At 43.7% G+C, this 26,516-nt stretch overlaps 1 protein-coding gene across 1 annotated transcript in view; it reads left to right on the top strand.

Moving 5' to 3' along the window:
• LOC124711637 overlaps positions 1-26,516 on the top strand; it is an 86,143-nt gene that overhangs the window by 44,956 nt on the left and 14,671 nt on the right. Inside the window, exon 5 of the mRNA XM_047241823.1 lies at positions 11,665-12,106. Coding sequence (XP_047097779.1) covers positions 11,665-12,083 — 419 coding nt within the window. The 3' untranslated portion in view covers positions 12,084-12,106. The remainder of the gene's footprint in view (positions 1-11,664; positions 12,107-26,516) is intronic.

Here is a 26,516-nt window from a genome sequence, read left to right as displayed (position 1 = left end):
TTGAATACTAGAAGGGCGAAAGACTATATCCCTGCCTTACGCACTTTTTAATCCGAGTATTTCATTCTTGCCCTTGCATTCTTATTATTCCGTCTTGGTTCTTGTACATATTCTACTATTACCCGTCTTGCCATATACACTAATCGGAAGTAGCCATAAAGTTGTTAATGGACGTTCATACTGCCTTCAAGATGGCTTGAACGATGCTGGGAAAGCCATCAGTAAGGTGTCTCGATGTCTGTGGGGAAGCCGAAATCTGAGAAGGTGGAGATGTTGAAAGCTGCGGTCTGACGCAATGTTCACGTTCTAACTGATCCAAAAGGTTTTACACTAGAATCATATCGGGGCTCTCGGCAGACCTCTACATTTCAGGAACGTTATGGTCCACAAACAATTGTCTTATGGATGCTTTTTTTGTGACAGTGTGCATTGTCATTCTCATACAATCATCGAATTAGAACTGTTACTGTACTGCAAGCTGTACATAATGACGTAAAAGTGTCCATATCCTTCCACATTTAGCATTTTCTTAAGCACTCCAACCACGAAAAACATCCCCATATCGTAACGTCACCTCCTCTATACTTCAGTGTTGGCGCTATTCATGATGGCAGGTAAATTCACCGGGAATTTGCCAAACCAAAATACTTCCACTGGATTGCGGCTGGGATAGCGTAATTCGTCACTCCAAATCATTCGTTTCCAGTTACATACTATTCAGTGGCGTAGCTCTTTAAAATGCACTGAATACAGAAATGTATGGCTTGTGAGGAGCTACTTGAACATCGCACCCCGTTCTTTTTAACTCCCCGTGTACAGTCAATGTGCTAGTTTGGTAGTTGGACCGGTGGTAGAACTTCAGAACTCACGAGTGAGTCCTTCTGCTGATTTCTTGCGATATTTAATAACCACTCTCGGCTAATTCTTGACGGCTACTGTCCGAGAGTGAATGGCGTCTACCTGATCTTAATTTAGATGCAGTTGTTCTTTCACGTTTCCCAATGACATTACCAGCAGCCGACTTGGGTAGCCTTAGACGGGCTGAAATATCCCTGACAGATTTGTTACTCAGGTGACACGAAATAACTAGTCCACGTTCGAAGTTGCAGAGTTCTCCAGTTGTTACTCCTTGTTTACTAACAGCTCAGTACTCACCGCCTTCTTTTATACCAGCGGGTCCGCGTCTCCTAACATCCAGTGGTCAATTCCGAATTACATAGGATGTCCGGATGTTTTTGACCAGACCGTGTATCTTACATCTATGCTTCTGACAATTTCGAATAACTTGCTCTTTCACAATCTGCTAGCTCCATATCATAAACGTAAGATCCATTCAGTCAGACCTCTGGGCTGGGCATCGTGCTCCGTCATTCTTCCATGTGTACAAAACTAAGGACGAGAGATCCCTTTTCCAAATACAATGGTTCTCGGGAAGGAACCAATGCTGTCATTAGCGAGATACATTTGCCCTGTGCTTTTAGGCTTCCTTTACACAGACTTCACAAAACACACGAATAACTTTCATACAGCAATGTCGCGAGAGCAGACGATAAAAAAAAGTTAGTAAAATCAAGGGCCAACGATGAGAAACCTAAGTAACTAATTATTTTGGCTTTTACTGTATTGCTTCCCAATATGATAGCAACCATATCAATTTTTTTTTTTTTTACAATTGAAGCTGCCACTTAAAATGCATTTTTGTTGAGCATTATGGCCACCGATACAAACCTGTCCAGGTGATAGCAGCGTCACCTGGCACGGTGCATATGCACACACCAAAAAAAGTTTTACATCACTCCGGTTCCCAGAACTCCTGAAGATAGACGTTGACTGTGGACATTGTACCACAGACATAGTCCCTTTGACTGTTCAGAGATGTCACCAAACCCTCTCAGAGATGTAAACAATCGTGGATGAGCAGCACCTATTAAACGGAGGGAGTCCGACAGCCGACCAGTTCCAGTCATTCCACAAGGAACGCTTGTGTTGTCTGCAGTTCAACCATGCCTAGACGGTCAATGCCGCGGTTCGATCGCGTCCGCGTTGTTTCTTTGTGCCAGGAAGGGCTCTCAACAAGGGAAGTGTCCAGGTGTCTCGGAGTGAACCAAAGCAATGTTGTTCGGACATGGAGGACATACAGAGAGACAGGAACTGTGGATGACATGCCTCGCTCAAGCCGTTCAAGGGCTACTACTGCAGTGGATGACCGCTACCTACGGATAATGGATTGGAGGAACCCTGACAGCAACGTCACCATGTTGAATAATGCTTTTCTTGAAGCCACGGGACGTCTTGTTACGACTCAAACTGTGCACAATAGGGTGCATGATGCTCAAACTGTGATCAACTTCACTTCAGATGTTCATGGCGTGGTCCATCTTTGCAACCACGACACCACGACACAGATGGACCCAACAACATGCCGAATGGACCGCTCAGGTTTGGCATTACGTTCTCTTCACCGATGAGTGTCGCATTAGTCTTCAATCAGACAATCATCGGAGACGTGTCTGGAGGCAACCAGGTCAGGTTGAACGCCTTAGACACACTGTCCAGCGAGGTTCCCTGCTGTTTTAGGGCGGCATTATGTGAGACCGACGTACGCCGCTGGTGGTCATGGAAGGCGCCGTAACGGCTGTACGATTTGTGAATGCCATCCTCCGACCCTTAGTGCAACCACATCGGCAGCATATTGGCGTGGCATTCGTTTTCATGGACGACAATTCGCGCCCCCATCGTGCACATCTTGTGAATGACTTCCTTCAGGATAATAACATCGCTCGACTAGCGTGGCCAGCATGTTCTCCAGACATGAACCCTATCGAACGTGCCAGGGATAGGTTGAAAATGGCTGTTTATGACCAACCAACCACTCTGAGGGATCTATGCCGAATCGCCGTTGAGGAGTGGGACAATCTGAACCAACAGTGCCTTGATGATGGGTAGTATGCCACGACGAATACAGGCATGCATCAATGCAAAAGGACATGCTACTGGGTATTAGAGGTACTGGTGTGTACAGCAATCTCGACCGCCACCTCTGAAGGTTCCGCTATATGGTGGTTCAAAATGCAATGTGTGACTTTCATGAGCAATAAAAAGGGGCGGAAATGATGTTTATGTTGATCTGTATTCCAATTTTCTGTACACTTTCCGGAACTCTCGTAACCGAGGTGATGCAAAAATTTTTTTGGTGTGTGTAGTATCAGTAAGCATGCTGTCGGTGTGTAGAACGGGGAAGACGCGCGATCTATCTGAGCTTGACCGAAGGCAGATAGTGATGGCCCGAAGGCTCGGCAAGAGCATTTCGCAAACAGCATGACTTATCGAGTGTTCAAGGAGTGCTGTGGTGGGTGTCTTCAACACGTGGCGAAGCCAAGGTGAAACCACGTCTAGACGTGGGGTTGGGCGCCCAACCCTCATTACAGATGTCGAACGTCGAAGGCTGCGCAGACTGGTAAAACAGGACAGGCGGTGAAGTGCGGCGGAAATAGCATCAGATTTTAATGCTGAACACACAGTGAACAGAATACTCCTTTCGATAGGCCTCCGCAGTCGACGATCCATGCATATGCCAATGTTGACACCACGACATCGGCAATTACGACTGAAATGGGCTCGTGAACTTTGGCACTGGTCGATGGCGCAGTGGCAGAGCGTTGCATGGTCTGGTGAATACCGAGTGATGCAGATGTGTCGCGCATCCTTGATGTAATGTTTTGGTCACCGGAACCTCCTCAGATATTTTTGTATTTACTTGAATTCTACATGCTGTGCGTCTATATAAAGCTCCTGACGACTTGGACATATAAACAACTCACTCCATCGTGTAGCATTGCAATCCACAATTTACGGAGCGGAATGAAATCACAAACTTTCTTAGGCTGAACGTAAACCACGTGTGGCTCTAAATTCGTGGTCAGTGTTTCCTCCATGAGCTGTTGAAGGCAAAAGATATTGCCTGTGCTTGACGTCCGGCAAGGAATCCATCCTGTTCTTCTTCCTACAAGTTGTTACTCACGTCTCGCGTTTATAAGTTTCCCATATGATCTGGTGATTAAGTTGGTTATACTTACTCCTCTACAGTTTGAGCAATATTTCCTGTCATGCTTTTTATCTATGTTGGACGTGTATGATGTTTTCCATTCTTCTGGTAATTGTTTCCCATTTACGAAGGAGTTTAAAACATAGGCCATCCATTTTAGAATTTTATCTGGTCCAGTTTTTAGCTATTCGATGGGCTATCCATTTGGATCTGAAGCCGGTCACAATTTGATATATTGTAGAGAAATTTCCAGTTCTGGTATTTGCCTCACAACCAAGGGAAAGACAATGAAAACGTTGGTGAGAACCGGGTGATGCGGGAAGAAAATGTCTAGAGAAAAATAACGAAAGCCCAGTGTGTATGTAAGTGTATTTGTTTAAGCGTGAAGTAAACGACTCGAGCGACGTGTGCAGCGTACCTACAACGCTGCCCGTTGCGAACTATCCTCAGTTATTCCTGTCTCTGTCTTCCTCTACAGTTTTTACCCTCTACAGCTCCTTCTAGTAGCTTGTAAGTTACTCGTCTTAACATATGGCCTTCCGTCCTGTCCCTTTCTCTTGTCAGTGTTTTCCACATATTTCTTTCCTCGCCAATTATACGGAGAACCTCCTCATTCCTTACGTTATCAGTCCACCTAATTTTCAGCAATCTTCTGTCGAACCACATCTCAGATGCCTCGATTCTCTTCTTTTTCCTGTTTTCCCACAGTCAATGTTTTACTACCATACAATGTTGTGCACAAACCTACATCCTCAGGAATTTCTTCCTCAAATTAAGCCCTATGTTTGTTATTAGTAGACTCCTCCTGGCCACGAATGCCCTTTTTGCCAGTGATAGTCTGCTTTTTACATCCATCTTGCTCCGCCCGTGATGGGGTATTTTACTGCCTAGGCAGCAGCATTCCTTAACTTCATCTAATTTGTGAACACCAGTCCATACATTAAGTCTCTCGACGTTCTAATATCTGCTACTTCTCAATACTTTCGTCTTTCTTCTCTTTTACATTTTGCATATTACCGGTCTCTCCCTATACCTTGCCCCTATTTTTCTGACAATTTCGCATATCTGGCGCCATTTTACATTGTCGAACGCTTTTTCCATGTCACCAAATCCTATGAACATCTCATGATTTCTCTTCATTCTAGCTTCCATTATCAACCGCAAAGTCAGAATTGCCTCTCTGGCGCCTTCACCCTTTCTAAAGCCAAACTGAAAGTCATCTAACACATCCTCAATTTTATTTTCCATTCTTCTGTGTATTATTCCTGTCAGCAACTTGGACGCATGAGATATATTATTCCCGTCAGCGACTTGGACGTATGAGATGTTAAGCGAATTGTGCGATAATTTTAGCACTTGTCGGCTCTTGTAATCTTTGGAATTCTGTGGATCATATTTTTCCGAGAGTCAGATGGTGTACCGACAGACTCATACATACTGTACATCAACGTGAGGAATCGTTTTTTTGCCACTTCCCCCAGTGATTTTAGAAGTTCTGATGGAATGTTATCTACCCCTTTGCCTTGTTCGATCTTAAGTGTTCCAAGGGTCTTTTAAATCCTGATTCTAATACAGGATCTATCCCTTTCATATCAACTATTGCTTCATCTTCTATCACGTCATCATACAAATTTTCCCCCTCGTAGATGTCTTCAACGTACTCTTTCCACCTATCCGCTCTCTCCTCTGCATTTAACAGTGGAACTCCCATCGCACTCTCAATGTTGTCACTCTTCCTTTTAATTTCACCGAAGGTTGTTTTCATTTTTCTATGTGCTGAGTCATTCCTTCCAAATATCGTTTCTTTTTCGATTTCTTAACATTTTTCGTGCAACAATTTCGTCTTTGCCTATCTACACTTCCTGTTTATTTCATTCCTACGTTACTTATATTTCTGTATTCCTGACTTTCCCTGAAAATTTTTATACTTCCTTATTTCATCGATCAGCTCAAGTATTTCTTCTATTAGCCCTGGTTTCTTCGCAGCTACCTTCTTCGTCCCTATGTTTTTCTTTACAACTTTTGTGATTGCCGTTTTCAGAGATGTCCTTTCCTCTTCAACTGAAATGCCTACTAAGCTATTTCTATTTCAGTATCTATTGCCTCAGATAACTTCAAGCACATCTCTTCGTTCCCTAGTACAACCACATTCCACTTCTTGGCGCATTGATTCTTCCTGACTAGTGTCTTAAATTTCAGCCAGTTACTAAATTGTGATTGAGTTCCTGGGTATGCCTTATAACCCATTCTGAATTCTGAATCTCTGCCTGACCATGATATAATCTAACTGAAAACTTCCCATATCTTCCGGCGTTTCCTCCTTTTCTGATTCTTGAACAGAGTATTCGCAGTTACTATCTTAAATTTATTGCAAAACTCAATTAGTCTTTCTCCTCTCTCATTCCTAGTACCAAGCCCATATTCTCCCGTAACGCTTTTTGTACTCCTTTCCCCACAACCGCATTCCAATCCCCCATGGTTTTCATTTTCCTTTACGTAGTGACTTTCCTGTTCAATATCCTCATACACTTTCTCTATCTATTTATCTTCGGGTTGCGACGTCAGCATATATACTTGAACCACCGTTGTCGGTGTTGGTTTGCTGTCGATTCTGATGAGAGTAACCCGATCATTGAACTGTTTACATTAACTCGCTCTCTGTCCTGCCTTCCTATTCATAACAAAGTCTGTCCCGTTATATCATATTTCTGCTGCTGTCTAAATTATCCTATACTCATCTGACCACAAATCCTTGTCTTCTTTTCATTTGACTTCACTGACCCCCACTACAACCAGACTGATATTTTCTAGTTTCCGTACCACGTTGAAACATCCACGCCTCGACTCGCAGAAAGTTATCCTTTCGTTGGTTATTCAAACTTTTTCTCACCCCTTGGCAGTCCTCTTCCGCAGATCCTAATGGGAAACTATACCGGAATTTTCCGCTAATGAAGAGATCATAATGACAGGTCATATGAAGAGAGCGGAGTTAATTAGTTGCTTGTTTGTTAGACGAAATCCACGGTAGACGTTATGACTTATGAAATGGAACGTGTCAACAGCAGGCCAGGGTGGCCGAGCGGTTCTAGGAGCTACAGTCTGGAACTGCGCGACCGCTGCGGTCGCAGGTTCGAATCCTGCCTCGGGCATGTATGTGTGTGATGTCCTTGGGTTAGTTAGGTTTAAGACGTTCTAAGTTCTAGGGGACTGATGACCTCAGAAGTTAAGTCCCATAGCACTCGGAGCCATTTGAATCATTTTTGAACGGATCATCAGAATAAACACAGGACGACAACTGAGAGTTAAAAGAAACAGTAATATTTATATTACTACGTGCTATACGTTTGCAGTTTTTTTCCTTACAAAGCACTTATCTCTTCTCAAGAATTCCTCCATGATCTAGAAATATCATTAATGCACACTTGAAAACTCTTATGCTATTTGTTGGATATTTTATTTCCATGGATAGATTGTCAAAGAGTTTTGTATCTGCTTATTTCACCCATTTCTGTGCCAAATTTAGATTAATTAAGAGGCAATGTAGATAATTTTTGCTTCTAGTGCTATGCTTGTGAATATCTCTCTACTTTCAAGCTTGGATGGATCCTTTATACAAAAATTTCATAACTGAATAAATGTACAGCTAGGCTGTGGTTAATATTCAAAACATTATTGTAATTAGTTTCTTTTGTGTAATGAATACTTTTTACCTAAACGAACTTTAAACATACTGGCTTCAGTATGCCCAAAGTTGGCAGTTATTCTTATGGCAATAGTAGCTGAACTTAGCCATTGTAGCAGGCTTATGTTTTCATCAAATTTCACAACTAAGAACTTACAATATTCTACCCTGTATGTTACTTCTTGTTGGAATACTATGTTAATGGAAGGTGAGATATTTTTGACAGTACAAACTGGATGAGCTGCATTTTTTTTTCGAAGTTTAGAGCTCTGCTTGTGACTCTCTCCCTTACTTTCAAGCTCGGATGGATCCTTGATACAAAAATACCAGTCAGTAAACTTGAAAACCATCACTTCCTATTTTCTCGATTGATACTTCTTTGGTTGGCTTCCGAAAATGCTTGTATCATCTGCAAACAGGAATAATTGTGTCTCTTCATTGAAATAAAATGGCATGTCATTAGCATAAAGCAAGAACCCTCTAGCGCCAATGAACAAACTCTGCGGGACTCCTATCGTAATTTCTCCCCATGCAGATGATGGAATCTCTCGTCGTATTACTGTAATTAACTAGGGTACCTTCCTACATTTTGTTTCTTATATTTAAACCAAATTATGCATTTGCTGAATTACATATTCTGTAAAAACTTAACTTCTCCAATATCATATTATGACTGACACAATCAAACGTCTTCAGTAAGTCACAGAAGGACGCAGTCGGTGACATTTTATCATTTAAAGATTTTATTATGTGCTCAGTAAATGTATGAATAGCTTAGTAGAATGGCCCCTTCGAAATCCAAACACAGGTGGATGGCAACCCTGGACTACATTACCTTTTCAAAAAAATTAGGAAATGACGTAAGGAGTGACAATGAATGGTAGTTATTGACGTATCTGGAGTCCCCTGTTTTGTAGAGAGGCCTAACAATGGCACATTTCAATTTTTCAGAGAAAACACCGTGAGTGAATGACATTACGTAAGTGACTTATAGGGCCACAACTTCTTGATGTCTTATTGCAGATGATATCCACCTCGAATGAACTTTTACTTTTTAGAGTAACGATGATCTTCCTGATTTCATATGAGTATGTGAGATTGGTATTTGTTTTATAACTATCTTGTTTATTGCTTCTTCACTGTACTGTTTACTGAGTTATTTGCGTGAAATATCTCACCTATTTGTGGAAAGATATTATTAAAAATATCTGCCACACTTGAACTGCCATATGCAACGCCTCCATTCTCTTCAAAAGAAATCGTATTATCTTCTGTGGCTTCTTTCCCTGTCTCTCTTTTAACGGTATTATTCCATTTCGGGACAATATGTATTACTGCACTTTTCTTACAACTTTTATTAGTATGTTACAGTTCTGTTTACAATTAAAAAGTAAATCTGCTTCATTTCTCGTTATGAATATTTTGTACAAGCGCTTTCGCCGTTGTGAGATTTTAATACCGTTAGCAATGCGAGGTTTTCTAATGACTTGACGTTATTACATTTAATTATATTTTTAGTAAAACTGCTTTCAAAAATGGAACTTAGGAAATATGTTGAACTTAAAGTTAGTATTAGGCTCACTATAAGCTTCACCTCAGTCAACATTTTCTAAGCTTTCTTTAAAATCTTTAGTAATTTTGTCATTAATCAGTCTCGCTGTTGTCTTTAAAAAAATGTGTGTGAATTCCTAAGGGGCCAAACTCCTGAGGTCATCGGTCCCTGGACTTACACTCTAGCACACTACTTAAACTAACTTAAACTAAGTTATGCTAAGAACAACACAGGCACCCATTCCCCAGGGAGGACTCGAACCTCTGGCTGGAGGGGCCACACAATCCGTGGCATGGCCCCAAGACCGCTCGGCCACTCCTCGCGGCTGTTTTCTTGGAGTATTTCCGTATTGTACATGGTGTACATGTAACTAAGATATAAAAAGTGACTGACTGTGTATCGTCAACTGACAGTCCGTTTACAACCATATAGGCATGTTCTGTTTAACGTCGCTTGTTGAATTAATACATTATCTATAAAAGTTTACTACCCTGAGCATCTCGGATAGGGAAAATTATAACTGATGCCAAATTCAGATTGAAAGTGGCTAAGGGACTCTTTCTGTCAAGTTTCTTCAAGAAATTTACATTAAAATCACCAAAAAACTAATAATCCCTTCTTTCTGCCTGACAGAGAGCACAATAATTCGTCAATGACCTGTATACTGCAGCAGTAATTTTACTCATAATAATTAATAATCACAAATTGGATGGATTAGGATGTTTGAAGCCAGGAACTCTACAATAAAATACACTGCTGGAAAAAATTAGTAAACCCTTTTAGATGTTTCCAATTCACTCAAGATTTATTCTTGCGAAAGTGCATACAGAGTACATTCACAGATCAGTAGTAGAAATGGCTCTAGGTTTCTGGTGTTGAGTCATATCAGTACGAAGTGTGGCCTAACTCTGGCGTACAGTCGATCGCACAGATGGCTTATACTTTCCTGGGATGCATTGTGCAACGATTGCTCGACCTGAGTTTTTGGTTGGTGAGTCACGCGAATCACTTCTCGTCCTATCATATTGCACACTTGTTCGATTGGAGAGAAGTCTAAAGATGGTGCTGGTCAGGGAAGTTGCTGCACGTCTTGCAGAGGATGTTGAGTTTCACGGGCAGTGTGTGGGCGAGCATTATGTTGTTGGAACAACACATCACATTCCTGTTGCAGGAACGGCAGAAGAACGGGTGTAACGATGTTCTGCACGTGCCGAGAGCTGGTTAGCGTCCCCTCCAGAAGCACCGAAGCACCTCAGACCCTAAGGACTGGAGTGGGGCCACTGAGTCTTGGACTAATGCAGTCCACAAGCCAGCGCTCACTAGGACTGCGTCGTATGCACACGCTACCATCACTTCCGTGCGGGCAGAATCTGCTTTCATCGCTGAAGACCATGGCGCGCCTTTCCATCTTCCAAGTGATGCTCTGATGGCAGTACACGTCTATACGGTGGTTTGAGAGGAAGATTGGCTAGATAGGCACGTGCAAGTAGTCCTGCTGCTAGTAACTGGTTCCTAACATATCATGTTGACGTGTCTGGGCTTGTGAGTCGTCTTATCTGTGCTGCGGTAGCTGTACGATCTGCCACAGGTGCCCTTACGACACAACGAACCTGGTATGTGTCTGTGCTGCATGGACGTCCAGAACCTCGTCTGAGAATGTTCACATAATCACTGGTAGCAGCATCGTTACATAACTGATGCAGGACGTCCAGCTTGTGTGATGAATCTCCAATAGGACCATCTCACCACTCGGAAGGCCACAATGTGACCTGTTTCAAACTTGCTCATTTGGCTGTAGTAAACATGAGTCCATCTCTGTGGCATGGTTGCGTGTCTGCTTCACACGTTTGGAGCACACACTGGTTGTGAGCATTCCCTATCAAAGGGTAGACACGGATAGCGCTCATGTAGCTACACCACTAAGCTATCTGTTGGCGGACGACGCTGAAACCATTATCATTACTTCTACTATCCCCAGGTGACACATGCAGCCATAGGATAAAAACCGAGGTCGTCTTTACAGGTGTACTAATTTTGCTTCGGGCTTTTTAGTAGGCGAGCTGTGCAGAAGGAATCCCGTTTGGGAATACCTGGGATGGAGTTCCCACATACCCTGGCAGTCACCTCAGAACTGTGGGAAATCTTCCAAACAACCTTGCTCAGAACCAGAACAGACAATAAACGCAATTTACTGTCAGCATATTGCTGTGACGTTTGAGTCCACACGGATATGTAATCACTCTTCGCACATTCCATCTACGAGTGGGAGAGAAACTGGCAGTAGTGCAACAAAAACAGAACATTTCCGCGGATGTTCAGTGTGTGGCTGCAGTTGCAGCCTCGGCTCCTTGCTGTACCTACTGCTTGACCCCCCTGCCGCCGCAGGCCCGTCGGCGCGCACGCTGCTGCTGTCGGTGGTGTTGGAGCTGGGCCTGAGCTCGGGCCTGTACCGCGGCCGGCCCGTCACCTGGCTGCCGGCGCACACCTGCCGCGAGGCCTGCCCCGAGCGCGCGCCGCGCCCCGACGACCTGCTGCGCCTGACGGGCTCCTACAAGGACGACTACGGCCTCGACGTCACCGTCACGTCGCCGTCGGGCCGCGCCGCCACCTGCGACGTGCCCGAGCGGACCTTCCTCGGCGCCCGGGGGCCGTCCTTCCAGCTGGAGGCCGCCTTCCCCGGCCGCACCCCCCCTCGTGTGCCACAGCCACCGCGTGCCCATTGGCCAAGACGTCGACGGCACCGAGTTCTACTTCATCGTCCGTCTGGATGTGGAGTTCGAAGACGCCAAGGTGTTCCGCTGTAAGATGAAGTATGGAGAGCAGTTGGGTGAGTGCCTTCATCTTCCCTATGTACGCGGTAGTTATAATTAAATTTTACCTATTTAAGGGGAGCCAGAGGTGCCTATGCTGCCCATGTTAAAATCACTAAGTTTGAGGAACATTTATGAATAAACTACCAAATAGAAAATTTTGAATTTTTTTTTTTACATATAGAGTGGTTTAGTATTGCAGTTATGACAGAGGGATTTTGGAGTATCTTTTCTAGTTTCCTTCCAATTATTTTTTTTATTAATGACCCAAAATTTTTTTACAAATAACTGCTTTATAATTAAACTGAAATGAAACTATTGAACATATTGCCAAATGGCTGTGTTACAATGTAAGTTTGACCACTAGGAGTGCTGTATAAAAATTTAATCTGTCTAGCTTGAGTGGATTTTGAGAAAATGTTCCTTATATTCGAAAAATTCTTTCCAAATTTACGGGAAATGGCTATCAGAGTTTCTCAATACATTCCTGCACTATAGGATGGATTATCAGGGTCTTCTTCTTCATCCTCCAAAAGCTTCCTCTTCTGTCTTCTTTTCTGGCCTGTTGTTCCATCATACTTCATATGCCTTTCTCTTCTTTCTGCTCCTCTTATCCTTTCTCTGTCAATATTTCTTAGTGCTCATACAGTGTTCACCCCCGCTGTAAATCCTAATGCCTTCAGAACTTCACACTTCACACTGTTCCCTTGGTTGTACGTTGCTATTGCATCATAAAGGCCAAAGTGCAGGGTTTTTATACTTACATACACCCTTTTAGGAATCACTTTCCAAATCAAATTGTTTACGCTCTCATTAGGATTCTGCGTCTTTCCGTGTAGACATTCGTGTAACAATTCTGGCTGTGCTAAGTCATGAAAAATTAGTTTTATTGCATTTATCACAGCTGCTGGCAAACCATGTTTGTGATCATAGTCCTTTTTTGCATTATATTTGCACCAGGAATCTTTTGGGCACAGGCTGTGTTGAGGGTATTCATTGGAAGAGACAGTATGAAGGAACAATGCCCACACTGCTTTTCGCATGTCACTAACATTACTAGTATTTTGCCTTATAGCATACCCATAGTATCTCTGTAGACGTTCAATCACCTCATCAGTAAGCCTGCCTCTCCCTCCTATTGTCTTTCCATCACTGAGCTTACTTGGACCCAAAGTTTGTTTGAGCCTTCGAAGCCGTGCACCCATACGCTTTTGCACACGCCCAATGCATTCCAACTTCTCAACTACAAATTCATTTCCATATGGTTTCAGTTCCTCTATAGTCCTGAAACCTTTGGAGTCACCATCACCAAGGTGATATTTGCTAGAAGATGTCACAGGGCTATGGCTGGCCATGTGTTGCTTAGCAGAAGAACGCACTGTTTCAGTAATTGTAGTATCGCAACTTGGTATTACTGTTAATTTTCTTTTCCCTATGTTCTTCCTCTTCTTATATACACGGTTACTAAAACGTGGCATCTTAACCAGAAAAACGCTTTACACAAGAAGTATAATACTACCAACAACAGGCGCAACACTGAACTAATTCGAAACGGTAAACAGCAAAGAGACGATGTTCCGCGCTCTTAGCACTTCATTTGTCACAGAAAACAATGTAGCCAACCCTTGCACACTCGCTGTATTCGTAACATAAGGCGCTGTATGCGTAACAGGCCGAGAAAATCCCAAGCAGTTCGCCAGAAAGTCACGAGAGGGTGTTAGATGCAATCAGCGTCCACCCATTTCCTCTGCAGGCGTGGGGGAAAATGGTAATAACTCAACTTCTAGGGCGAGTAGAACTATAATTCAAAGTTTACATTAAAGAGGAATGTTCCAATTAATTTTCAGTAGCAAAAAAAAAAAAAAAATCGTAATTTTTTGGATTTGACCACCTCCGGCTCCCCTTAACACGCTATAACACGGAAACTAATTACCGTATGAGTCCAAACTTGGTAGGATTAATGTCCAGAGTATGGGGTGCATGATTTCCATGCGTTACAGCGTCACTCTCCAGTTCCAACTATGGCAAACAGGTGCTGTGATCAGTCATCGTGATTCATAGTCTCACACATCTGACCAATGGCAGCGACCTTGTTGACCTGTCAACATGGGCTTGGACAAAGGAGCAGTGCATTATTGGTGAAACTCTATTATCAAAACAACTGTAACGCTGCAGTTGCACTGCGAGAATATCGCTGGCTGCTGTGCGGACCGTGGTGAAGAAGTTCGAATCACTGGAAAACTGGGCGTCGCTCTGAGAAGAGGTCAACGACCGGTTGCACCACAGGTGGTTGATGAAATCACGGTTGCTATGGCAGACGACGGTGCGCGCAATTCCTGATCGTAGGGCGTAGTGTGAAGTCGGCTGGCCCACTGTATGGATGGTGCTTCGAACCATTCTCAGATGGTATCTGTAAAAGATCCATATCGTACAGCAACTTGCACCATAGGACGCACAGCGACGTGTTGATTTCGCTCTCCACTTTCTCGCAACGATTGAAGTTGACGATCCTATGGCCAGAATAAACTCGTTTTTCTCTGATAGGTGAGGTGAACACATGGAATTGACGAGTGTGGGGATGTTCACCTCCAGTGTCTGTGTTCTGTATAGAGAATGTGTAACCATATGGTGTGGCTTGACGACTACCTTCATCATTGGCCCATTCTTTTTTGAACAGTTTGGTGCCCAGGGACCAAAGACGTGCAGTCTGACTGGCCAGTGTTACTGCCATATGCTTCGTGAAATCACCTCATCTCATTCCCTGTGATTTCTGGTGGTCGGGCTAACTGAAGGACAGGGTTTACCAGGGGACATTCACCCAAGTACTGATCTGAAGCGCAGCATTTCAAGAGAGTAGCCAGTATACCTACTGACATGTTTCTTTCTGCTGTGCAGAATGCAATCCTGTGCTTTCAGACTCTTCCGGACACTGTCAGTCGCCGTAATGAGTCCCTTCTGTAGCAGTAATTTTACCAGTATGTAGTGATATGATGTACTGTAGGAACACCGTACCCTGTATAAACTGAAATGCCCTCCTCGCTTCTGTCTATACGTTCAGGCTAATCCCATGACCTACTGTAGGGACTTTGATACGGTTTTTACTAATAGGAAGATTAATTTACAAGCAATGTTTCTATACTCATATATAATTTATAAATAGTTCCTGCAAACTGACCAAACTATGATGAATTAAAGCGAACCGCTGGTGTGAAAAAGATGCGATTGCCATATAGTGTGCCCGCATCTCGTGGTCGTGCGGTAGCGTTCTCGCTTCCCACGCCCGGGTTCCCGGGTTCGATTCCCGGCGGGGTCAGGGATTTTCTCTGCCTCGTGATGGCTGGGTGTTGTGTGCTGTCCTTAGGTTAGTTAGGTTTAAGTAGTTCTAAGTTCTAGGGGACTGATGACCATAGATGTTAAGTCCCATAGTGCTCAGAGCCATTTGAACCATTTTGAGCCATATAGTGGTGAATGCCAGAGCTAGCTCCTCATGCTGTCGCTTCATGACTGACAGCGTCCATTTCATCTTCACCAGCAGGGACGGTTCTGCGTTCTTTTTCAGGCATCACTGTCAAGGTTCTGTGACCTATTGTCGTTTTCCTTTCTGGCGTTTGTTTACTTTGTGATACCTGCATATCTTGACGGATCAAGTCACTGCTCTCCAGTACAAACATGAAGTGGCACAAAATTCAGAAACTTCCACTATTCCACTGAGCCACACGAAACTAATTGCCACATTCTATACATCGGTATGCATGCGACAGTATGCGTTGGTAGCCTTTGGGCTAGGGACCATTCTTATACCCAACAGAAGGATCGTCTCAGTGTCACTATCCTACAGTACAGCGTCAAAGTATGAATATTGCACACTTCCTCTTGGTTAGGAAACTAGAGCAAATCGCTTAGTTCTTTTTGAATTTAATGTGGTCGACGGAGGGCTTGATGGGACTTACGGAGGCACCATTACTTCATGGGCAATTCCTCTGAAAGTCTCAATAAAGCGTCTTTTTACTACACTTTCGTCGCCACAAGCGGACCAAAACTCAGCCGAGTGCTCCAAAATGGCTATGTTCAATAAATGGCTAAAATTTTTATCATATATTCCCAAGTCTCCGATCTCAAACAACGTTGAAAATATTCTTGATATCTTTGTCCGTTTCCAAGATACAGAGGTTCAAAGTTACTCTTCTTCTGCGAAAAATGCGATAAGAGACGAAATCTATGTAATAAATAACTGCTGCAAATTGCTCAAATTTTAACAGTATATCCCCTAAGCTAGCAGATCCATCTCCCCGCTTTCAAATATCTTTATCTGTTATGGAGAAACATATCAAAAACGTGTTTTTTGGGTACAAAAAACCAGCCGCGGATTCCGAAATGGCTATGCACAGCAAATGGCTGTAATTTTTCGATGTTTCTAACATTCCGATCTCGAACAAAAGTGAAAATTTCTTCACGTCTTTATCCGTTTCCAAGATACTGAGGTTCAAAGTTACCCTATTTGTTCACGTAAAATGCGCACATAATATTCATTGTGAGGCGAAATCTTAGTTTACAAAGTGACGCAACAAATGTTGTAAAGTGTGTCCATTAATATCTGGGAACCCCTCATTGTAGTACTGAAGCAAATGCAGTTTTTTCGCACGCAAAATCCGGCCTGCGGCGTAAAATTAGTTTTGTGTTATTTCAGTTTCACATAAGCAAACTATGTAAATTTTCCTAACCAATAAATTACATTTATGTGAGTTACATAACTTGCTCCAGCAGGGAAAAGAAGGGAAACAGCGCAAAGATACTCCTATCACAACCCAAAAAATGTGAATATGTTATTGTTTACTTGAAATGCTCAGACTGAAAAGTGGGGTACCAACTGCCTCATTCCACCTTCATCAGCAGCTTTAAAAATTTTCCCAAAAAGTTTGGCTTGCGAACATAATCGCGCTTTTTTTATGCCGAAAGAGAAGAAGACAGTGGCAGTGGCAAAGAGACGGAAAAGTAATAAATACTGGAAGACTGTAGACAGTGGTTATCTTATAGAAAGAGCGAAGGAGACAAAGGCAGTGTGAGAGAAAGAGCGAGACACAGTGGCAGTGTAACATAGTTGATAGTGATAGAACAGTGCTAGAAAAGAGGGAAGGAGACTGTGCCAAGCGGAAAGGAATACAGAGAACCAGAAAGTGGAACCAGTGATAACGAGAGACAGAATATATGACATTGACAACGAAGAAGAAGGGAGAGATACTGAGGTGAGAACAGACCAGTAGGAAGGAAGGAATGAGATACTAGCAGTAAGAGAGAGCAAGAGATGACTAGTGACAGTGAGAGAAAACTGTAGTTGTAGGACAGAACGAAGCGGACTGTGGTTGTGACACAGGAGGCAATAACTGACAGAGAGACACAGAGAGATAATGACAGTGAGTTCGGCAGAATGAGTGAGTGAGAAAGAGTAACTGGGAGTGGATGGGTATGAGCGTCTTACAATGGACTAGTGGGGGTGAGTGAGTTACAATTTGGGGAACTTGTGGGAGTTTGAGCTGAGTCGCATGTTAAAGAGAGCGCGAATATGTTTGTATGCCACGCTTTTTGGGAAAATTTTTAAAGGTGCTGAGGGAGGCAGATAGAGATAGCTCGTACCTCATTTTTCAGAGACTTTTGAATAAACGGGAACATATTCGCAGTTTTCTTGCTATGATGGGACCATTTTTTCTCTGGTATACAGGGTGGTCCATTGATCATGACCGGACCAAATATCTCACGAAATAAGCATCAAACGAAAAAACTACAAAGAACAAAACTTGTCTAGCTTGAAGGGAGAAACCAGATGGCATTTGGTTGGCTCGCTAGATGGCGCTGCCATAGGTCAAACGGATATCAACTGCCTTTCTTTAAATAGGAACCCCTATTTTTACACATATTCGTGTAGTACGTAAAGAAATATGAATGTTTTAGTTGGACCACTTTTTTGCTTTGTCATAGATGGCGCTGTAATAGTCACAAACATATTTCTCACAATTTTAGACGAACAGTTGGTAACAGGTAGGTTTTTTAAATTAAAATACAGAACGTAGGAACGTTTGAACACTTTATTTCGGTTGTTCCAATGCGATACATGTACCTCTGTGAACATATCATATCTGAACGCATGCTGTTACAGCGTGATTACCTGTAAATACCACATTAATGCAATAAATGCTCAAAATGATGTCCGTCAACCTCAATGCATTTGACAATACGTCTAACGACATTCCTCTCAACAGCGAGTAGTTCGCCTTCCGTAATGTTCACGCATATTGTCAGGCGTTGTCGGTGGGTCACGATAGCAAAAATCCTTCAACTTTCCCCACAGAAAGAAATCCGGGGACGTCAGATCCGGTGAACGTGCGGGCCATGCTATGGTGCTTCGACGACCAGTCCACCTGTCATGAAATACGCAATTCAGTACCGCTTCAACCGCACGCGAGGTATGTGCCGGACATCCATCATGTTGGAAGTACATCGCCATTCTGCCATGCAGTGAAACATCTCGTTGTAACATCGGTAGAACATTACAAAGGAAATCAGCATACATTGCACCATATAAATTGCCATCGATAAAATGAGGGCCTATTATCCTTCCTCCCATAACGCCGCACCATACATTAACCCGCCAAGGACGCTGATGTTCCACTTGTCGTAGCCATCGTGAATTTTCCGTTGCCCAATAGTACATATTATGCCGGTTTACGTTACCGCTGTTGGTGAATGACGCTTCGTCGCTAAATAGAACGCGTGCAAAAAATCTGTTATCGTCCCGTAATTTCTCTTGTGCCCAGTGGCAGAACTGTACACGACGTTCAAAGTCGTCGCCATGCAATTCCTGGTGCATAGAAATATGGTACGGGTGCAATCGATGTTGATGTAGCATTCTCAACACCGATGTTTTTGAGATTCCCGATTCTCGCGCAATGTGTCTGCTACTGATGTGCGGATTAGCCGCGACAGCAGCTAAAATACCTACTTGGGCATCATCATTCGTTGCAGGTCGTGATTGACGTTTCACATGTGGCTAAACACTTCCTGTTTCGTTACAAAACGTAACTACCCGGCGAACGGTCAGGACACTTGGATGATGTCGTCCAGGATACCGAGCAGCATACATAGCACACGGCCGTTGGACGTATTGATCACAATAGGCATACATCAACACGATATCGACCTTTTCCGCTATTGGTAAACGGTTCATTTTAACACGGGTAATGTATCAAGAAGCAAATACCGTCCGCACTGTCGGAATGTTACGTGATACCACGTACTTATACATTTGTGACTATTACAGCACCATCTACCACAAAGTGAAAAAAGTGGTTCAACTAAAACATTCATATTTCTTTGCGTACCACACGAATATGTAATAAAAATGGGGGTTCCTCATTAAAAAAATGCACTTGATATCCGTTTGACCTATGGCAGCGCCATCTAGAGGGCCAACCATTGTGCTATCTGGTTTCCCCCTTCAAGCTAGACGAGTTTCGTTCGTTGTAGTTTTTTCGTTTGATGTTTATTTCGTGAGATATTTGGCCCGATCACTATGAATGGACCACCCTGTATGTCTTCTTTTTGTATACAGTTTATGAATTAAAAGTACCCCGGCGCCGTTTTCTGTCTATACGTATAGGCTACTCTTAGGAACTACCGTAGCGAATTTTATACGGTTTTCACTAACAGAGACACTGATTCGGAGCCCGATTACATATAACATTCGCGTCTCCTGAGAAGTTAACTGGCGTGCTTAAATCGCCTAACTTATGTGAATGTGATGTTATCCATTTGCCTATCTTAGTTATCTGATCTTTGAACGTAAGTCTATAAAATGGCCCAAGTCGTCTGGCCGTAGATACTTTGTGCTACTGGTGTGAAGGAGGACGGGGGTGGGAGGGGGACAGTCGCTAGTACACTGAATGAATGTAATCCATATGCGAGTTTACTTTCACTTTTGTTTAGTACTCAAACAAATTCAGTCCAATAGGTGAACTAAGTGTCAGCTCTTGATGGCTGTTTGGAGTGTGTAACGATACTGGAATTTCCCAGCTGGAGATCGCAACACAGCATGCCTAGAGCATGTACATATGCACCTTACCACCATCTTTTGGACTTTGAGAAATATAGAAGCATTGGCATGAGGACACATGAGATCATCATTCTGGCAGGTCGAGCAGACAGCTGGCTGCTCTGCAATGACTACAGAATGAGCGGAAATGAGACGAGTCAAGACAACTGTTTAGTGAAACACCACGAGATTTTAGAATGTTCGCTCTGAATAATAGACCGATGACAACAGGTAAAATCTGGGCAATGATTTCAAGAAAAGTGTCACCATGAACCGTGGGAACAGATTACCGGAAGAGAGTCTCGGATCTTGAGTTGCCATGTGTCCTTTATCATATACACCAGACAACAGCATCTGTAATGGTGCAGAGTCAGACGTCAGTTTCGACAGTGAGTATCATTGTATAATTCAGTAAAATCTTCTCTGTTTACAAGTTGTGTCACTTCGAATAAAACACTCGAGACTTCGACGACTGTCTCCGTTATTCTCATCATCAGAAGGAAACCACTGACTGCCGCGGCTGTCGTGGTGTTCCCCTTATATAGTCACGATAGCAGCAACTGGAACCTTCCGGAAAGGGCGGAAGTGACGCATGCGTGGAAAAGGGAGTTGGGAAGATCCCGTCTGATGCAGGACCAATGGCGTCAAGTGACACGAGGTGCCGGTTCCCTACAAGTGTCAACCATCCACCTACGGTTACGGTTAAGTGCAGAGCCGACCCTCAGCACTAGTGTGTGCAATTGGCCTCTGCTAAAACTTTTGTAGTTTACTCTAATCTCGTCCACCTGCTTTATAACAGAACCCCAGTGCGATGACATATGAGCCAACACTCTCGTCTTTTCAAATTCGTAATCAAACCGTAGTCCATTCTCCAAGAAATTTTCACCTGCAGCCGACTTATCAAGCTCCCTTTGTTTGAAATGTCACGTGTGGCTTAGCAAAAAATGGCTCTGAGCACTCAACTGCTGAGGTCATTAGTCCGCTAGAACGTAGAACTAGTTAAACCTAACTAACCCAAGGACATCACAAACATCCATGCCCGAGGCAGGATTCGAACCTGCGACCGTAGCGGTCTTGCGGTTCCAGACTGCAGCGCCTTTAACCGCACGGCCACTTCGGCCGGCTGTGGCTTAGCACTGGCCACTCGAAGAGTTATGTTGTCTCTAACAGGGCGTAACATATCTCGTATCTTGGGGGCAGACCAGAGCGCTGCTGATCTCAGTCCACGTTCCTACAAAACACCGTGCCAGCCCTAGTTGTTTCTTCCTCATGGTAATGATGGTGGAGGCAGCTGTCGGAAGCTCGAGTGTTTTATTCGAAGTGACATGCTTTGTAAACAGAGAAGATTTTGCTCATGCATATCACCATTGAAGTGTCCGAGACATTCAGCGGTGTTCAGCGTTGAGCTTTGATTACGCTTATTGTGCGCGGTTAGATGCCAGCGTGTCCACTGACCATCTGGTGAAAGTCACGAAAAGCAGCTTACACGACAATCGTCTTGAGGAATGCACGGCTAACCACCCTGCCAGGTGCCATGGCTCTATATATCATATTTGGAATGCAATGGGAAGCACACTAGCCACCAGCCATCAATCCTCATGAAGTGGAACTGCGAATCATGCAAACACTGCAAAAAATCCTTGAAGATGATGATCGAAGGATGTTTGCTTCCATGGTAAAGTGAATAAAAAGAGATTTTGAGGATAGACATCGCTTGTGAATGGAATGGAAGTTTAGTCATCCAATATCCGTCATGTGATGAACATAACTACAAAGTTAGATGAGTACAGGTCTGCTTGCCGGGAGGGAAGGAGCGCCTGGTCCCCGGCACGAATCCGCCCGGTTTTCAGGCGGTTTTCCATCTGCCTCGGCGAATGCGGGCTGGTTCCCCTTATTCCGCCTCAGTTACACTATGTCGGCGATTGCTGCGCAAACAAGTTCTCCACGTACGCGTACACTACCATACTCTACCACAAAAATATAGGGGTTACACTCGTCTGGTGTGAGACGTTCCCTGGGGGGTCCACCGGGGGCCGAACCGCACAATAACCCTGGGTTCGGTGTGGGGCGGCGGAGGGGTGAAGTGGACTGCGGTAGTCGTCGTGGGGTTGTGGACCACTGCGGCTGCGGCGGGGACAGAGCCTCTCTGTCGTTTCTAGGTCCCCAGTTAACATACAGTACAATACAATACTGGGCTGGTGCTTTATGTTGTAATGTTTTCCATTTTTATCATTGTATTTGTGCTTTCTGTTGCTCCTCTCAGCACCATTTGAACTATTTCTTGATGTCGTAGCTGTTACCCTTCATCTATACATTCAGTACTCATTCATTTAGTAATTTATCTGCCCACGTAATTTTAATATTCTTCAACAGCACTAAATTTCAAATTCTTCCAGTTTCTTCTTCTCTGTACTTCTGATGTTCTTTCCTTTCCATACAATGTTGTGATACAGAGATACAGTTTCAGCGAACGTCTTCCTCAGTTACGTATCAACATCTCATATCAGTAGAGCTCTTCAGGTGTGTCGAACTATGCCTGTTACTTTTCATGCTTTGTTCATATAACATAATCTTGCTTCCTAGGTGGGAGAATTCTATACTCCGTCCATTACTGCGTCTTTGATGTTAAGCATTTTGTTATTCAGTACTCTATATCCCCTTCGTCTTTGCTTTACTCATTCGTATACATATTCCGCGCTAAGTATGTAGCCCTTCTCTTGCAACACGTCTTCTACGACTTCTTTACATCTGAGAAGAAGCGCCATGTCTTCTGCGAACCTTAGCATTGATATTTAGTCCACCTGAACTTTTATTCCTCTTCTGAAAGTTTCTTTTACTGCTTTTATTGCGTCTTCGACTAGCAAGTTCGACATCAGTAGAAATACGCTACAGCCCTGCTTCACATCACTCTTAACACGCTCTTTCTTTGCCTTCCGCTTTTATTACTCGCGCTTAGGTTTTGTAGATGTGTTAGATTATTCGTCCTCTCTCTGTGCTTTAGTTCCAGTCTTCTAAGAATTGCAAACTTCTTACTCAATCTTACATTGTAGAATGATGTCTCTAGGCCTTTAAAAGCTATCCTTTCTATATCAAGATGGACAACCAGACTATGCAAACTAGCATCCTACGCAGTTCGCAGCAACATTTAAGTCAAACTCCACTGCCAATATATGGAATATTCACAATCCCATACACTATCTGATGAAAAGTATCCGGACACTCATATGTTGTGCGGAATTGACCACTGGATGCAAATTTGCAAATTTGTGGTAAGGTCTTGCGGGACGAAACTGCTGAGGTCATCGGTTCCTAAGTCTACACACTACTTAATCTAACTGAAACGAACTTATGCTATAGACAACACACACACCCATGCCAGAGGGAGGACTCGAAACTTCGACGTGGGGAGCCGCACGCCCGAGGCCGCGCGGCTACCCAGCGCGGCGGTCCACTAGATGCCACGAGATGTATAAAAGGAGATGGGGAGTACTTTGTTGGCAGTAGGGAAGCAGTAAGAGCGGAAAGGGTCGGTCACCAGAGCTCAGTGACTTCCCTGAATGTCACCTGAGTAACACATCCGTCAGCGACGTTTCACCCCTTCTAAAGCTGGCCGAGTCGCCCGTTGACGATGTGATTTTCAAGTGGATATGCGAAGGATGAACCACAGCTAACTGAAGACCAAGGCAGAACTCATGTATTCAAGGACAGGAATCAACGGATATTGCAGACGGCGGCTGTAATAATCACTTGACGTCGGCGAAAGGAATCACTCGTGAGTTTCAAAGTGCTGCCACCAGTCCAGATAGGACAGTGACCGCACGTAGGGAATTTTAACTTAAAATATGGTAAAAGAAACTGTAGTCAGTGCTAAGTGAGACGTGAGGTGACGTAAAGAGCGTCGTCACTGGACAGTGGTTGACTGGAAAAGAATGATTCGTAGTGAAATGAAATGAGCGTTTGGCGTCATTGGCCGGGAGGCCCCTTGCGGGGCAGGTCCGGCCGCCTTGGTGCAGGTCTTATTACATTCGACGCCACATTGGGCGACCTGCGCGCCGGATGGGGACTAAATGATGATGAAGACAACCCAACACCCAGTCCCTGAGCGGAGAAAATCTCCGACCCAGCCGGGAATCGAACCCGGGCCCGTAGGACGGCAATCCGTCACGTTGACCACTCAGCTTTTTTTTTTTTTTTTTTAGATCCCATTTGGTTCTATATTGTTCGTTGACTTTGTTCGTGGCGGACGTCCGATGACACTCGTTCAAGTTGTTCGTTGATCCGTTCACTGAGTTTTTTATTACAGAGGGTAGCTAAACCCTCTGACCGAACACGCTGAGCTACCGTGCCGCCTTATTGGGGCGGACATTCGTAGTGATGAATTACGCTATACCCTGTGAACATCAGAGGGAAGGGTTTAGGTTTGGCGAACAGCTGGAGAGCATTACGTGCCATAATGTGCAGTGCCAAGAACGAAGTATGGAGGAGGTGTGTTACAGTAGGAGGGCGTTTTCCTCGGTTAGGTTGCGGCCCCCTTATTGTGCTTAAAAACGCTAAGTGCGGAGGTATATGAATAAATTTTACAGCTTTGTGTATTCGCGGGTCTGTGGACATTAACATTCCAAAAATGGATTGAACTGCTCAGAGTCCCGTCATGAGCCCAATCGAACACATTTGCGATGAGTAAGATTGTCGATTTCTCTCCAGATCTCATCGTCCAGCATCACTATCTTCTCTGGCTTCGGCTGTTAGGGAAGAATGGGCTGCTGTTCGTCCACATACGTCAGGCACCTCTTCGAAATTGTCTCCAGCAGAGTTCAAGCCGTCATAAAGGCGAAGGCTAGATACTTCTTCTTCTTCTGCTGCATACCCACTAATGGATTTTGCGATCACATTTGACAAGTCTTCTCTATCTCTTCCAGCACGGTTCAAGTCGCCGGCGTTTCTTATTCCTGCCCACTGTCTGATGTTGCGGAGCCATGACGTTTTTCTTCTGCAAATTCCTCTTTTGCCTTCAGTCTTCCCTTCAATTATCAGTTTAAGAAGGTGATACCTTTCATTTTGTATCACATGGCCTAAGTAAGCTGTTTCCTTACGTTCGATTGTGGTTAGCAGTTCGCGGTCTCTTTTTACTGTTCTCAAGATCTCTCCATTTGTTTTTCTTGCTGCTCACTGAATTGTAAGTATTCTTCGACATAATCACATCTCAAATGCTTCCAGCTTGTTCACGGTGTTCACTTTCAACGTGCAACTTTCCACGCTATACAAAAACACCGACCACACGTAGCTCTTCATAAATCTAACTTCGAGGTTAAAATTCATGAATGCGCTGCGGGTATTCTCTATTCTGCATCTGATTTCCATGTCCGATGACCAATTTTCGCACAACCACGTCCCCAAGTAGTGCAATCTATTCAACCTGTTTATGGGTTGATTATTATCCATTAATTGCTCATTTGAACTGCGAGTGCTTATCATAAATTTGGTCCTTTTGGTGCTGATATCCAGACCAACATTCGTGCTTTGTTCTCCTACTGTAGTTAGAAGATCTTGCAGCTCGTTCATGTTATCTGCAATTAAGACTGTGTCATTTGCGTATCTTATGTTGTTAATCCATACCCCATTTACTTTTATACGTATCTCATAATCTTCAAGCGCTCCCTGGAATATGTGTTCTGAGTACAGGTTAAAGAGAAGTGGTGAGAGTACACAGCCTTGTCTATCTCCTCTAAAGATGTTTTGTGCTTCTGTCGATTGGCCGCCAGTTCTGACCTCAGCAGTTTGATTCCAGTACAGATTTTCTATGCAACGAATACCTTTCCCGTCTTCTCAAAATTTGTACAAGCTTATGGTGTTGCACTCTGTCAAACGCTTTTTCAGAGTCTATGAAGCGCAACATTCTTCCTCAGATCGTAGGACTTTTGAACAAATACCTTAATCGCGACCAATGCTTCCCTCGCACCTAGACCCCGTCTAAATCCAAACTGTGACTATCCCATATCCCTATCACACTTGGTTGTGATTCTATGTTGGATGATCTTGAGAAATATCCTTACGGTGTGGCTTATCAGGCTAATTAGTCTGTAGTCTCCGCATTTTGTTGCAGTGTTCTTCTTGGGTAAAGGGATGAGGTGTGACGTCAGCCATTTGTCAGGAAATTTAACCGTATTATAAATTTGATTGAATATTTTTTGGAGAACTGAGATGCCGTTATCATCTAATAATTTCAACTGCTTTTCTATCTTTTGCCGTTCATATTGCTCTTCTTATTTCATCTTTTGTGATGGCAGGATCCGATAGATCCTCGTCATCTTTATTTTCTATTTCAGGTCTTTCATCTGCAAAAA

Source organism: Schistocerca piceifrons, chromosome 8 (assembly GCF_021461385.2).
Source record: "Schistocerca piceifrons isolate TAMUIC-IGC-003096 chromosome 8, iqSchPice1.1, whole genome shotgun sequence".
NCBI classification, from domain to species: domain Eukaryota; kingdom Metazoa; phylum Arthropoda; class Insecta; order Orthoptera; family Acrididae; genus Schistocerca; species Schistocerca piceifrons.
This window is presented reverse-complemented; position numbering and strand designations above follow the sequence as displayed.